This window comes from Dipodomys spectabilis, unplaced genomic scaffold, assembly GCF_019054845.1.
Source record: "Dipodomys spectabilis isolate Male_0828 unplaced genomic scaffold, ASM1905484v1 ptg000163l, whole genome shotgun sequence".
Lineage (NCBI taxonomy): Eukaryota > Metazoa > Chordata > Mammalia > Rodentia > Heteromyidae > Dipodomys > Dipodomys spectabilis.
In genome coordinates, this window is record NW_024870840.1 from 14,297,115 (window position 1) to 14,313,179 (window position 16,065).

General features: G+C 41.7%; 1 protein-coding gene across 4 annotated transcripts; it reads left to right on the forward strand.

Annotated features, from left to right (window-relative positions):
- Window positions 1–62: 62 nt before the first annotated feature.
- On the forward strand, window positions 63–15,847 carry Tdg (thymine DNA glycosylase). 4 transcript variants are annotated; one of them, XM_042693168.1, is made up of 10 exons: window positions 63–286; window positions 3,679–3,833; window positions 7,438–7,697; window positions 9,062–9,131; window positions 11,038–11,173; window positions 11,406–11,488; window positions 11,568–11,662; window positions 13,010–13,181; window positions 13,518–13,640; window positions 14,028–15,847. In XM_042693168.1, exons 1-10 carry the CDS (start codon window positions 264–266, stop codon window positions 14,168–14,170), a joined length of 1,260 nt encoding a protein of 419 aa, XP_042549102.1. In that variant the 5' UTR covers window positions 63–263; the 3' UTR covers window positions 14,171–15,847. The 4 variants fall into 4 exon arrangements, with proteins under 4 accessions (XP_042549102.1, XP_042549104.1, XP_042549101.1 ...); XM_042693170.1 differs by having other exon boundaries at window positions 3,679–3,818; XM_042693167.1 differs by having other exon boundaries at window positions 66–286; window positions 14,025–15,847.
- Window positions 15,848–16,065: the final 218 nt, after the last annotated feature.

A 16,065-nucleotide genomic window follows, 5' to 3' on the forward strand; every position in this document is an offset into this window, starting at 1 on the left:
GCGTCCGGAGAAGCGCCCCGGGATTGGGCGGCTCGGTGTCACGTGACCATGAGCACACGAGGGACCCGGCTCGGAGGGGACGGCGGCGCCGCGCGGACGGGGTTCCTGCGGGGGGTGGGGCTGAGTCCAGCCGTCGTCGAGCCCGGCCGGCCATCGGGTCCAAGCGTCTGGCGTCGAGTCGCCGCGCGCCCACCGCCGTGCAGCAGAGACCGACCGCCAACCTGCCAGGTCGCAGGAGCCGCCCGCGCCAGCGGACGCTGGCCATGGAAGCGCCGGACGCGGGCAGGTAACGCGGGGACGGCACCGCCCCACGCCCCCTCCTCGACGAGGCCGGCGCGGGGCGGGGGTGGGGGCGGCGGCGGGAGGGCGGGCGCGCGCACGCGGGGTCGGCAACGCCGCGGCCCAGTACAAAGGCCGGGCCGCGCGTGCGCACTGTAGGCCGGAACCGCCTTTCCCGCTGGCATCGCCCAGGCCTCCAGCCCCGTCCCCAGCCACCCCTAGCCAGCTTTAAAATACACTGATGAGCTGCGGTCTCCGGTAAACGCTGCTTCTCGAGTGCCATTCTTGGCTGCATCTCTTTACCCTCTTCGATCGTACTAAGACCATGTAAAGAAGTGTAAATAAAGATCGACCTCCTGCTGATGATCAACTCCAGCTTTCTTGTTCAACTTTATCCGATATGATGGCTTCCTCCCCCAACGTCTCAGGAAAGCAGCGTTACGGGCCCGAGAGTAGATAATATTGCTCTATATAGGATACTTTTTTTTTTTTTTTGTCGGTCGTGGGGCTTGCACTCTGGTCTGGGTGCTGTCCCTCAGCTCTTCAGCTCTGGGCGAGCGCTCTCCCACTTGAGCCACATCGCCACTTCCAGTTTTCTGAGTGGTTTATGGAGATTAGAGTCTCCAGGCCTTTCCAGCCCGGGCTGGCTTTGAACTGCGATCCTCAGATCTCAGCCTCCTGAGTAGCTAGGATTACAGGCGAGAGCCACCGGCGCCCGGCAGGATACTTCTTGAACTTGGCCTGAAAATTGTCTTTGTGTTAGGGCCTGCTCTGGATACATTATAATTCATAAGAAAGGCCAGAATATAGTGTTGGAGGTCTTGTAGATGATAATTGATGAGCATGTTAACACATGGATCTCTTAATTCTCCCAGAAGTGGAATGTACCCTAAGACAGCAAGATCTATATACTAGATAGACACCACGGGATACTGAAATAGGCTATTATAGGATGTTTACCATATACCAGGTTCTGTTTTATGTTCCCTAGCTAGTTGAATTCTCACAACCAGTGAATTAGATGCTATGCTTCCCATTGTACAGGCATGAACATTGGGGTATTAGGAGTTAACAGAAGTTGTCTGTCCAGCTATCAAATGGTACAGTGGCCATTTGAATCCAGTCTTGCTTCACTGTTTGGCTCCCTAGCCTTTTCTCTTGGTGGGCAAGATGAAGATGGAAGTTCACTTAAGTGAAATAAACACCTGGCTTACCACTAAAAGAATCAAGGGCAGACTGAAGAGAGGTCTCTTGGTTTGCCAGGTAGCTCTGTCCCCAGTTTTATGCTTTAGCAGATTTTGAGTGCTCATGGCATGCTTAGGAAATTTGTGAGTATCCTGTCCCAATTCTAGGAGGGGCTTACAGAATTGCTAGATTTAGTAATCCCAGCTAGATGGACTGGTGAATCATCACTAACCAACCAGAAGAGGCTTGCTCCCTAACTGAGGTACAGAAAAGTCAGTGACCTTGTGGAATGAGGGAGAAGTTTTGCAGTGATGGTAAACTCAGTATGGATTAATAAGATTACAGCAGGTGTCATGATACGTCCCCAGAATGAGGAAGTTGTTAGCCCTCTTCAGTTTCAGGCTGATGAGGCCATATCTGGGGTGTTTGGTTCTGAGCACGAAACATTGAGCAAATTAGGAAGAAACTTGAAATCAGTACTACATGAGGAATAGTTAGATGAACTCAGAATTTTGACCTGCCTTAAATCTTTGTGCTGACAGCTTTTTGTTGTTGTTGGTTGTGGGGCTTGAACTCTGGGCCTGAGCTCTATCCCTTAGCTCTTCAGCTCAAGGCTAGCGCTCTACCAAAGCCACTTCCATTTTTTTGGTGGTTTATTGGAGATAAGAGTTTCACGGGCTTTCCTGCCCAGGCTGGCTTTGAACCGAGATCCTCAGATCTTACTCTCCAGAGTAGCTAGGATTACAGGCTTGAGCCAGCAGGGGAACCCGGCTGTGCTGACAGCTTTTTATAGCTTGTGCATAGGTGAATACACACTCTGACACATAGCAATGTCAGGTGCACATTTGTAATAGTTCTGCTGATCCCAGGCCACTTAAGCCTCTCGAGTTAAGAGTTCAGATTATTTGGTATTTGGCATCATGTGTACTTATTTAAGTGAAGATGACAAAGTATGTTTAGCCACAGTGCCACTTCTGGCTTTTCTGAGTAGTTTATTGGAGATAAAGAGTCTCACAGGCTTTCCTGCCCAGGCTGGTTTTGAACCATGATCCTCAGATCTCAGCCTCCTGAGCAGCTAGGATTACAGGCATGAGCCTGGCCAATATTGCAGAATTCTAAAGTGGCTGTTACTGTTTATAATTTGGACTTTGTCAAGTGTATATATTGAGATCTAATGGTGGCACTTGAGAGGTAATAGGAACATGGAGGATATGGAGAATAGTGGTAGCCAGGTTGCCTTCTAAATCAGACCTAACAGACCCTCAGCATTGGTTTGGTAACTAATTTGTTGTGATTATATGGGACTAGGGTGTAGCTTAGTGGTAGAGCTACTAGGGTGTAGCTTAGTGGTAGAGCTACTAGGGTATAGCTTAGTGGTAGAGCGCTTACCCAGCATGCTCAAGGCCCTTTGTTCAGTCCCAGTCCATATAAACTGAAGAGCCTTTCACAGCTATTACTAGGAAATTCCTATGATCTCATTTCAGAGAAAGTACTGGCTGACTTCACAGAACCAGTAAGTTTTATTGGTGGCACACTGTCATTAAACAGTGAGAGTGGGTGGTAGTGATGATAGATGCTTGTACTCCCAGCACCGGAGAAGCTGATAGAGGAGATTGTGAATTCCAGGCTAGCCTGGGCTACACAGGGAGATGCTGTCTCAAAGGGTGTTTTTTTGTTTTGTTTTGTTTTTTTGTTTTTTCTCCTAAAGCAGAAACCAAAGGAACAAAACTTCCCTTAAACAGTCTATTTGATTAGTAAGCACTCAGCATAGATCAGCTGAATGTGCACTGAAGAAAATAAACCTCTCCTCCCCTGTTATCTACTCTAAATAAATACTACAATCTGTCTGCAAAATATTTGAATCTTGAAGGTTTTTTGTTTTGTTTTGTTTTCTCTTTTTTGGGGGGGGGGAGGGTCAGTTGTGGGGCTTGAACTCTGGGCCTGAGCACTGTCCCTTAGCTCTTTAGCTCAAGGCTAGCACTCTACTTCTTGAGCCGCAGTACCACTTCCGGTTTTCTGAGTGGTTTATTGGAGAGTCTTACCGACTTTCTACCTGGCTTTGAACCACAGTCCTCAGATCTCAGCCTCCTGAGTAGCTAGGATTACAGACGTGAGTCACTGACACCCAGCAAGTTTTTTTTTTTAATAGCTGATCATTTAAACTAGCATTTGGATAATCACATCATTATAAATTGTACTCTATTGTTCTTTCAGCTATTCCCTTGAGCAAGCTCAAGCTTTTTATTCATTTCCATTTCAACAAATGATGGCTGAAGCTCCTACCATGGCAGTCATGACTGAGCAGCAAATGCCAGAAGTTCCTGCACCAGCTCCCGCCCAGGATCCTGCACCAGGTAGTTTTCTCCCAGGTAGTTTACAAAATTAGATAATTGGATCACCTAGCTTAGTTAAGAAAGTGTTTAATGATGAATTTTAGTGGTAAAAGTGTAATTCATGATTTCTGTAGAAGGGATGACATTAATCAAGATGCACTGTACTCATAACCTGATTTAAGGAATTGTAATCTCTTTGTACAATACTTAATTAAAATTTTAAAATAAAAATAAAGCCAGGTGCTGAGGGTTCATACCTATAATCCTAGCTATTCAGGAGATTGAGATCTGAGGATCACAGTTAAATGCCAACTTGGGCAGGAAAGTCCATGAGACTATTACCTCCAATTAATCACCAAAAAGCCAGAAGTGGAGCTGAGACTTAGGTGGTAGAGCACTAACCTTGAGCAAAAAAAACTCATGGACAACACCCTGGCCCTAAATTCTGGCCTAGGACCAGCCAAAATGAATGAATGAAAAAAAAATATATATGCACACACACAATATATGTGCACACACCCCAACATGTATATGTGTATATATGTACACATATACATATATGTGTATGTATATATAAAAAAAAACCCTGTCATAGATATGGTTCATTTTCTCAGAAGTACCTCATAAAAAGAAAAAAATTATAATCCACTTATAAGTAGTTAGTATATACAGAACACGGTACATACTACATACATGCATACATGCATGCATGCATGCATTGTTATTGGGAATAAAAGAAAATGGATTCTGTTTTTGAATGTAGTTGTGTAGTAAGTAAACATGTTACCCCTGAGCCTACTACATGGTACAGGGGGTTCATGATAGATGGCCCTGAGATGTGACTTGAGTTGGCACCTAACTAAGACTATATTCAGCCTGCTTCCTGAGAAGAGAAATAACACCAGAGCTCTGGAAGTCCAAAGGTGAGGAGACTTCATCCTATGAACAAGAGAGTGTGGAAGGCAAATGGCCGAAGGAACGGCATGTACCAAGGCACAGACTTGAAGATATAAGTAGGTCAGGCACCAATGGCTCATGCCTGTAGACCTAGCTACTAGAGAGGCTGAGACTTTTAGGAATGCCATTCAAGCCTTTTCTTTCCAGCCCAGGCAGAAAAGTCACCAAGATTCCATTTTCAGTAACCAGCAAAACACTGGACTGGAGAAGTGGCTCAAGTTGTAGTGTAGAGTGTTGCTCTTGAGCAAGCAAACCAAATGAGCATAAAGCCTCTGAGTCCAAATCCTGATACCACCAATGAAAAATACAAAAAACAAAACAGTGATTCTGTGTCATCAGGGTCCCAAGTATTCAAAGAAATGGTGAAGTTTTATGGAATGTACATTCTATCCAAAGACCATAGAGACTGTTTGATGGAAAGCAAAGGAATAGATTAGCTTTTTTTTTGTCGGTCATGGGGCCTGAACTCTGGACCTGGGCGCTGTCCCTCAGCTCTTCAGCTCAAGGCTAGTGCTCTACCATGTGCCACAGCACCATTTCTGGCCTTTTCTGTTTATGTGGTGCTGAGGAATCGAACCCAGGGCCTCATGCATGCAAGGCAAGCACTCTACCACTGAGCCATCTTCCAAGACCCCTACCCCCCCCCCTTTTTTTTTTTTTTGCTGCCAGTCCTGGGACTTGAACTCAGGGTCTGGGCACTGTCCTTGAGCTGCTTTTGCTCAAGGCTAGCCTCTACCACTTGAGCCACAGCGCTACTTTTGGCTTTTTCTTTTTATGTCGTACTGAGGAATCAAATTTTGTGTATGCTAGGCAAGTACTCTACCACTAAGCTACATTCCCAGCCCTAGATTAGCATTTAAAAAAAAAATCAATCTGGAAATTCTGCAGAGCATAGATTGGATGGTAGAGAGTAAGACAGGATTTGAGTCAAGGGGCATATTAGAGATGAAATAATTTAGAGATAAATGAGAAAGACAAAGTTAGAAAGACAGATTACTCAATTACCTGGCCAGGATTCAAGGATTTTAAGGGTAAGAGTGAGGAGTTTGGAAGTCATTTCTGCCTGTCCTTCTTGTTTATATTTATGATAATGTGTTTATAATAATAATGTGCTTTATGTTTTTATAATAATGTGCTTCATATAATGTGCTTTATAATGTTCTTTATAAAGAAAAGAGGTACAGGATGCTTAGGTCATGGCACAAGCATCATCTACACAGGTAAAAGTAGCATGACAGATGACATTCCAGGGGCAGAAGTATATTTGTGAGGAAGATTATGTTGCTAGACAGGAAGCCAGAGAGAGACTAGCTGCCACAGTCTCTTACAAGGGCATTGTTCATGCCATTCCCTACCACAAGCAGCTTAGGGACTCTTGGAGGACAAACTCAAACCATATCCATAGTATAGCAGGCTCACAGATTTCTGGGATAGGCATTTGGTTGAAAGAAGTTGCTGCTCACCAAGAATAAAGAATTAGAAGTCAAATAGATTTGGATGGGGGTAGGGGTGAGAGTAGGAGTGCTGGCAATAATTTCCTCTAGTGTAGCAGAATTTCTATGTGCTCAATTTTGATTATGTTCCCAGGCACATGCCTTGCTCCATTGCACTGAGCTGTCTGGTCTTGTTTCTGGGCAGTGTGCTTTAGGACATCCCCAGCTGCAAGCTAATGGTAATAGATCCCATAGCATAGGATCTAACTGAAGCAGTATAAGACAAGAAAAACACACCTTCATCCTGTCAGGCTTGGTTGGGAAAATACCAAATCGGAGTAGGATGGGGCAGGGAGCCAAAGAAATTAGGGAAGAAGTTAAAGACGAGTAAAAAGATGAAGGTTTCCTTTTGGATACCTAGGTCAGTGACTCAACCCTGGCCACATTCTCTAGAGGGACTTTTTTGTGGGTTTCTTGTTTTGCTGCACTTTGTTTTGCCAGTACTCAGGGCCTCATGTTCTCAGCTGGCTTGTTCACATCTGATACTACCACTATGCCATGCTTCTTGTCCAGCATTTTTCTGGTTTACTAGAGATAGTTTTCTACTTTTCTTGTCCAGCATTTTTCTGGTTTACTAGAGATAGTTTTCTACTTTTCTTCCTGGGCTAGCTTCAAACCTCAGTCCTACAGGTCTCAGCCTCCTGAGTAGATAGGATTACAGGTCTGAGCCACCAGCACCTGGTTTATGTATAGCTAATACTGGGAAGTGAGATAAAGTGGGTTCCTTCCATCCTGTCTTTCTTTGTTCATTCTTCCATTTTTTTCCCCTTTAGAATTCCTATAAAATGATAGAATAGGTAGGTGGGTGGGTGGGTGGGTGGGTGGGTGGGTGGGTGGGTGGGTGGGTGGGTGGGTGGATGGATGGATAGATAGATAGATAGATAGATAGATAGATAGATAGATAGATAGATAGATAGATAGATGTACACAGATGTTTTTGTGTTGCTGGGGAGGCCAAGATGCCAAGATTATTTGAAAAGTTACTGATACTTAAGTGGGTAGAGTCTGCATGAACCCACTCTTAGAATGGAAAACAGAATTCATTGTAGAGAACACTGACATAGGAAATGTGAGGTCATAATTTTGGGATGATAGAATAAATGAGTGCTCGTAGACTTTAAGGAAAAACCAGTATTTTGTTAAATGTTGAAATGTTATGCATCTACATTCTGGAAATCATTGTGTTTCAGAGGCTCCAAAAGGAAGAAAAAGAAAAGTCAGGACAACAGAACCAAAAAAAACAGTAGAACCCAAAAAACCCGTGGAACCCAAAAAATCTGCCGAGTCAAAAAAATCGAGCAAGTCAAAAAAATCAAAAGAAAAGCAAGAAAAAATCACGGACGCATTTAAAGTGAAAAGAAAAGTAGACCGGTTCAATGGTGTTTCTGAAGCTGAACTTTTGACCAAGACTCTTCCCGATATTTTAACTTTCAATCTGGACATTGTGATTGTAAGAATTTTTGTCCTTAATTTGATTTAGTAAACAGCATTGATAGATTAGATGTACTTAATACTTACTCTTACAAATAGCATTTTACTGAACAGACTATTCCAAAGAATCCTTCTGTGATAAATGATATCACTTTTATGAAGAGGGATTGTTTAAGAAGGTAGGCCTCGGGCTGGGAAGGTGGCTCATTGGTAGAGTGCTTGTCTTGCATGCATGAAGCCCTGGGTTCGATTCCTCAGCTCTACATAATCAGAAAAAGCCAGAAGTGGCGCTGTGGCTCAAGTGGTAGAGGGACAAGAGCTGAGGGACAGCGCCAGGCCCAGAGTTCAAGCCCTAAGACCGGTAAAAAAAAAGAAGGTGGGCCTCAAACTTTGCTGTTCATGTTCAAATCTGGTCACCAGGTAAAACCTTGAACAAGCCTTAACCTTCCTTCCTCACTGACAAAACAGAAGTAGTAATATCTCCCCCCAGGGCTGCAATTAAAGGAAATATATTCACATAAATCATTAGATTATATAAGTGCTTAAGGGTACTCTTAATATGACTGGGTTTGATCTAGTATTTTTGTCAGTAAAAATTAGCAGGCAGACAACTGCTTGGTGACATGGATCAAGTTACGTGTGGGCCCAGGTTGACTGATGGTTCCAGATCCTCTCTCTTTCCACATTGAAGGTAGCCTACATCTGGGAAGGTGGAAAACCTGGGGTTATGAAAGAGTCAAGCAGGGTTTTGGAAACAACAGCAAAACATTTAATATAAAATATCTTTCCTCCATATGAAGTACTTTGTTAGGATGAAGGGTAGTGATTGATAGCAGTATTGCTTATGATACTAGATTAAATCTGAATTTTAATCAGTTCAGTCTTACCCATACTCCTAAGGCTTAAGGCCTACTTTTTTCTCATTAATTAGCATACTGGTTACCTAAAATAATGGGTTTTATTCATATAACACTGATTTTATTTACCACCTATCCTCTTGTCCCTCCACTCTCGTGTCCCCTTCCTCTTCCTGAATCCCCACCTCCTGCTTTGTTGTTACTGTTTTAATCTAGATTCTGAATATGAGAGAAAGAATGGGATGTTGTCTTTGAGAATCTGTAAGCCCTACTTTTTTTTTTGGGTCCGGTCGTGGGGCCTGAACTCTGGGCCTGGGCGCTGTCCCTCAGCTGTTCAACTCAAGGCTAGCGCTTTACCACTTGAGCCACAGCGCCATTTCTGGCTTTTTTTCTTTTTGCTTCTGTGGTGCTGAGGAATCGAATCCAGGGCCTCATGCATGCAAGGCAAGCGCTCTACCACTGAGCCACCTTCCCGGCCCAAGCCCTACTTTTTAAGACTAAAATGTATAATTATTTTGTTTTGTAGATTGGCATAAACCCAGGACTAATGGCTGCTTACAAAGGGCATCACTATCCTGGACCTGGAAACCATTTCTGTGAGTAGATAAATACACTTTTAAGATTAATTTACTTTTAGAGAATGAGTAAATATACATTTATGTTTCATGCTCTTTCTTCTCTTTCTTTCTTTCTTTCTTTCTTTCCTTTCTTTCTTTCTTTCTTTCTTTCTTTCTTTCTTTCTTTCTTTCTTTCTTTCTTTCTTTCTTTCTTTCTTTCTTTCTTTCTTTCTTTCTTTCTTTCTTTCTTTCTTTATTTCTTGTTAGGCATGGGGCTTCCTCTGGGCCTGCGCACTCTTCCTGAGTTCTTCAGCTCAAGGCTAGCACTCTATCACTTGAGCTACAGTGCCATTTCCGGTTTACTGGTGCTTAATTAATTGGAGATGAGTCTCATGGATTTTCCTGCCCATGCTGGCTTTGAACTGCAATCCTCAGCTCTCAGCCTCCTGAGTAGCTAGGATTAGAGGCATGAACCACCAGCACCTGGCTTCATGTTTTTCTCTGTATACATGAACATAAAGGGTCTGAAATCTGTGTTGCTGGAGGGTTTGAGTTCATGACAATAGGTTGTATATATTTTATGCAACTGGGGATCAAACCCTCCAGGGCTTAAGCATGCCCTCTGCCAGTGAACTTTGTACCTCCCAACCCATACTTGTTCTGTTTTGACTCAAGATTTTTTCGTAATTTTTAAAGTGATTTTTTTTTTTGGGGTTGGTCATGGGGCTTGGCTTGAACTCTGGGCCTGGGTGCTGTCCCTCAGCTCTTCAGTTTAAGGCTAGCTCCCTACCACTTGAGTCACAGCACCACTTCTGCCTTTTTCTGCTTACATGGTGCTGAGGAATTGAACCCAGGGCCTCATTCATGCAAGGCAAGCACTCTACCACTGAGCCACCTTCCCAGCCCCTTTAAAGTGATTTTGAAAAATTCCTACCTACGGATATAGTAGCCACAAACTTCTGTTGATGTTATTTCCTAAGAGATATGAAATGCATTGATCGTTGGAGATCAGATTCCATATGACATATTATTTCAGTCCTCTATGGACACTTCATATCTAGCAGAAAATAGTAATGAATCTCTCAGACTTGTAAAGTGAGCTTTCAAACCAAAACTAATTTCTGCTGTATTGCTCTCTTTATAAGTCTTCTTTAACACTGCCTTGCAGTATGGGACTTCTGAAAATAATAATTGATCATGTAAGTGTGTAAGTGTAAAAATTAAAACGTTTAGGTCAAATGATAAGAACGTGGTTTTGGAACTGTTTTTTTTTTGTTGTTGTTGTTGTTTTGGTGCTGGTCCTGTGGCTTGAATTCAGACCTTGGCACTGTCCCTGAGCCTTTTTTTTTTTCCCCTCAAAGCTAGTAATGCTCTACCACTTGAACCAGAGCTCCACTTCCAGCTTTTTGGTGGTTAATTGGAGATAAGAATCTCATGGATTTTTTTTCCACATCTCCTGGCTGTGTTCCCATTGTTTTTAAGAAATTTCTCAGGAAGTTTGAACTTTTTATTTTCTCTACTGTCAAAGCATTTGAGTGTAACTTACTGTTGTATGTCTATTCCAGAACAAGTGGTAACATCTGCAATAACTGAAATAAACTGTAGCCAGTAATCCTAGCTACTCATGGGGCTGAGATCTGAGGATAAAGGTTCAAAGCCAGCCTGGGCAGGAAAGTCTATAAAACTCAGTTAACCAGCAAAAAATCAGAAGTGGAGCTGTGACTCAAGTGGTAGAGTACTAACCTTGAGCAAAAAAAACTCAAGGACAGCACCCACATCCTGAGTTCAAGCTCTAGGACTGACAAATCCTGTGAAAGGATTTACAGTAATTGATTAAACCTTTCAAATACACTAAATCCTTTTTCTTCCCCATGAACCTTCAAAAATACAAAGTAGAATACTTTAGCAATTATATGCTGTAATAAACTAAATGCTTTGTTTCCAGGGAAGTGCCTGTTTATGTCTGGGCTAAGTGAGGTTCAGCTGAATCACATGGATGACCACACCCTGCCAGGGAAGTATGGCATTGGGTTTACCAACATGGTGGAAAGGACAACACCAGGCAGCAAAGATCTTTCCAGGTAATTAATTATACAACATTCAGGTCTATGGTTGGAACTCGGGCCATGCTGACACCTCATGTAATCTGGGAACCTCATATGACTTTAGTTCACATTGAGCTTAACAAATGCCTTAAACCTTATATTGAATTTGAAACAAACATGTAAATAACATGTGAAGGTCTGAACTTAGCATATTATAAATACTACTGTTCTTACATTTTTTTCTTTACTACTTTTTAATTCAATTTAGTAAAGAATTTCGTGAAGGAGGACGTATTCTAGTACAGAAGTTACAGAAATATCAGCCACGAATAGCAGTGTTTAATGGAAAATGTAAGAATTCCTTTAAAATTTTATCTTCATCCTTTGCTAACATTAAGGGCAGTGTAAACATTTTTGTATTTCATTTTAGGTATTTATGAAATTTTTAGTAAAGAAGTTTTTGGAGTGAAAGTTAAGAACTTGGAATTTGGGCTTCAACCCCATAAGATCCCAGACACAGAGACTGTAAGTCCTTAAAGTTGCATTTTTAAATCAGTTAAGCAGGAATTATTTTCTAGTTACCCTTTTCATATTTACCCCATTGTAATTTATGTTATGTAAAAAGGCCATATTATATTCTGTTCAGTAATGCCTAGTTATCAATAGTTAACCAATGAATTAAGATACTGCTAACTAGCATTGTATTTAAAAGATAAATCTGTTTGTGGGGTGTGTATGTGTGTGTGCACATTTGTGTTAATACTGAGGCTTAAACTCAGCCTCAGGGCTGTCCTTTAGCTTTTTCACTAAAGGCTGGCACTCTACTATTTGAGCCTACTTCTACTTCCTGGCTTTTTGCTAGTTAGAGATAAGAGTCTTATGGACTTTCCTGCCTAGGCTGGCTTTGAAATATAATCACCAGATCTCAGCCTCCTGAGTAGCTGGAATTATAGGTATGAGCCACTAGTTTACTTCAGTTTTGCTTTTTTTTTTTTCTTTTCTTTTTTGTCGGTTAAGGGGTTTAAACTCAGGGCCTAAGTGCTATACCTGAGCTTTTTTTGCTCAAGGCTAGCACTCTACTACTTTGAGCCACAGCTCCACTTCTGGCTTTCTTGTAGTTAATTGGAGATAAGTCTCATGGACTTTCCTGCCTGGGCTGGCTTTAAACCACGATTCTCAGATCTCAGCCTTCTGAGTAGCTATGATTGTAAGTGTGAGCCACCAGTGCCTGGCTGTATGCTTTAGCTGTTTCCTAGCCTTAACTTCTTATAAATAGGTGGTTGATGAGTTCAGTGTAGCATTGGTATTTCTTTAAATGGCAGTCCGTCTTTTGTCAATTTGTAAAATTGTACGAGTTCATAGCTCTGTAGGTTACTGCATGTTACAGAAAATCAAGTTGTATGTGAATTGCCAGAGAGGCTCAGGTATAGCTCTTAGGTATATGTAACCAGAGAAGTAGAATAAATAAATGACCCTGAATCTTTTTTTTTTCCTTTTCAATACTGGGATTTGAATTCAGGGCTTCACATTTACTAGGTTGTTGCTGTGTCTCTTGAGCAACACTTGCAGCTCACCTTTATGGCTAGTTATTTTGGAGATAAAATCTAGCCAACTTTTCTGCCTATGCTGGCCTAACCTCAATCCTCCTGCCTGATCTTAGCCTTTTGAGTAACTATGATTATAGGCATGGGCCAGCAATGCTTAACTATGAATCATATCTTGATTGGTAGTTTTAGCTCTTATGAGCTATTACGTGTCTGGATTGGCTTCACATGTATTTATATGTGTTTATGTATCATATCTCAATCTAAGGTATTGCTTCTAATATCAGCATGGTAAGAATTCTGAGCCTGTGATGTTTTATGATTCCAGCTGTGCTATGTGATGCCATCGTCCAGTGCACGATGTGCTCAGTTTCCCCGAGCTCAGGACAAAGTCCATTACTACATTAAGCTGAAGGACTTGAGAGATCAGTTGAAAGGAATTGAACGAAACACAGATGTTCAGGAGGTGCAGTATACATTCGACCTACAGCTTGCCCAAGGTATGTTACTGTATCCTCCTTGAATCCGTGCTTAATCTAGGCTGTGGGCAGAATGCTTGGTTATGGGCACAAATCACTGTTCAGCTCAGGGCTTTCCATTTATCTTGGTACTCTCAGAAAGAATATGAAGGACTGAGAAACATTATATGCCACCTAGAGTTTAGTGTAACAGGTTTTTTACAGTTCTTAGGGGAACTAATTTAGGTATGCTAAAGTTTTTTAAATTGCTTTAAATAATATGTCTTAGCTTATATTTACTTTGAAGAATTGTGCATGAAGTTACTTTCAAAATTGTTGGACAAAATCAGCTATAAATCTTTTTTCCCTTCCTCACAGAGGATGCAAAGAAAATGGCGGTGAAGGAAGAAAAGTACGATCCAGGCTATGAAGCCGCGTATGGAGGTACCTACAGTGAAAACCTGGCCAGCAGCGAGCCCTGCAGCTTCTCAGATGGGCTAAGTATGTGTCCCAGTGTGCACCTTTCAAAGAGCTTCTGTCAGGATTAGGGGCAGGGGACTGTGAGAGAAAGAATAAATGATGATTGGAAATGGTAATATGTACTTGTATAGTAGCTAATAAGGAAATTTGATTACACAGACTTTCATAGCTCATTTTCTTAAGAAACAGACTGACAACTAGCCCTAGTTGCATTTTCCCCCCTATAATAACAAATGAGGATTTATCAGTCCTTTATCTAAAAATAGATTCAATAGTTCTAATTGTATTCCAAAGCTTGTTCATTATTACAGTAATAATTTCCCTTTATGGCACTGCAAGAAAAATCTCCCAATTTGATGATTGAAACTTGTAAATGACATAGCTAACATTCTTTTTCTTTGCTAGCAGCCAACGGGTCACAGCTACAAGGAGAATCTACTTTCTCTGACATTCCCAATGGGCAGTGGATGCCTCAGTCATTTACAGAGCAGATCCCTTCCTTCAGCAGTCACTGTGGGATGCAGGAACAGGAAGAAGGAAGCTGTGCTTAAGGATGGAGCCTCTCAGCTCAGCCTCAATGCCGCAGTTTTATTGCAGCTCTCAAGACACGGAACCTCAGTTTGTCGAACTGAAGTCTTTTCTTAGTACTTTAGAGGTGTAATTACAGTACAGTACAGAACAGTTGTGTGGTAGATTCAACTGTGTGAACCTCAGTAGTTTGGGAAGAAAGGGTGGGGTTTTGTATATGAGTTTTTGTATTTGAATTAACCGCCATTCCAGGTTTTTTTTAATATATATATATATATATATATATAATCCATTTTATGAAGAAACTTGATTTTCCTTTGGGAGTCATTTTGATCTGTAAATGCAACCGTCTGAATATTTATAGGTTATTATTAACTGTGCAAAGCCCTAGATATGTCATTTTCCCTTTGACTGCCTAAGGAGCCCAGACTAACATTAAGCAGCACTGCTGGGAAGGAGGCAAATGTAGGTCTCCACACAGGAAGCTTACAGTGGCATCTCTGTTGTAGGTTTGGGGACTGAGGGTAAACTCAGGCTCCCTGGTTATAGTCACACTCAGACCTCTTTGCTTTCCGAGTACAGGAAAGAGTGAGATTGCTAAGTAGCAGAAACACAGCATGTGGCCTTGAGGTGGCAAGGCTGAGCGGCCTTAACTTACAGGACACTGAGCCCTGTCCGTGGCCTCCTCCGCTGTGCCTCCCAAAGGCACAGACAGCTGCTGTGCTGGGAGGCTCCAGTGTCACTAGTACTTTACTTGAAAGGCATAAATTTGATAGGGAAGTACTGTCAGTGTTTATCACCTTTCTGATTTTACCCTCCTTGGCTTTAAGGAGGCTATGGAAGGTGGTGACATGGACAGTGGTAAGCAGTGAACTTATAGCCTGAGCAACAAGATACTGGAAGTGTTCCGTAATCTTATTTAAACTGGTGCTCTGTGTACATGACATGTACTAAAATAAGGTAGTTTTTCTTGTTAGGTGAAACAACTAAAAACACTTTCTGTGTATCCTTGCTAAATGAACCTTAAGGAAAGGTTGGTTTGAATTCTGTACCTTTATGATTTTCTAAAGCATTTTCTGTGGTGCTACAAATGGTCCAGACCTTTGGCCTGGCGGATATTAAATCTGGGCTTACAGAAATTACCATGTACAGCCACTCCTAGTCACTCTTGGAACAGTCAGACTATATACCAATGTATACCCAGAGAGCATGTTGGTTTGGCAGAATGAAATGTATGTGAGGTTTTTATGTCATCTGCAGAAGGTTCTAGAGCCTGTTCTTATATTTATAATGAGAGACTTAATTGTTGTGAACCTTAACAGGTCTTTTAGCTGTTGTGATAATGGATTTTATTTTCCCTTAAGCCTAGGTCAAGCTGTGTACAGGACATTCATGTTATTTAAATGGTGCACTGTATTGCTGTTTACACGGACATTTTGTGCAAGTGCTTTGAAGTGCCTTGCATCAGGGATTAGGAGCAATTATTTTTTCATGGGACTATGGAAAGCATGTAATTAGGTATTGCTTTAGAATATAACTATTGTAGCTTTACAATGGGTTCCCTTATTAGACTGGAGAAAATACCCTTTAAATTATGATAACACTCCCTGGAAAATGGGTGTGAAGATTTTCCAAGCATACAATCATGATGCTTTTCATCAAACATGACAAATGAATAATAAATGTTGATATATCCTATACATAGCAGTATGAGATTTCTTTCATTAATATGGAAAGATTATTTAGTTCATTTGCAAGTCTGATATTTGTTTGGTTTGTTTGGGTTTTGTTTAATCTTTCCTCTTCCTTTTTTTTTTTTTTTTTGCAAGGGACACTAGGATTTGAACTCAAGGCCTCAAGCTTGCTAGGCAGGTGCTCTGCCACTTGAACCCCACTAGCTCAGGTACAGGTGTTAGGT

Bases quoted from the DNA above. Each gene is read 5' to 3' on its own strand.
- Tdg (XM_042693167.1), top strand. From the start codon at position 264: ATGGAAGCGCCGGACGCGGGCAG. The intron at 3,834-7,437 runs GTAGTTTACAAA...ATTGTGTTTCAG, and splicing joins ACCAGGTAGTTTTCTCCCAG to AGGCTCCAAAAGGAAGAAAA. The intron at 13,182-13,517 runs GTATGTTACTGT...CCTTCCTCACAG, and splicing joins CGACCTACAGCTTGCCCAAG to AGGATGCAAAGAAAATGGCG.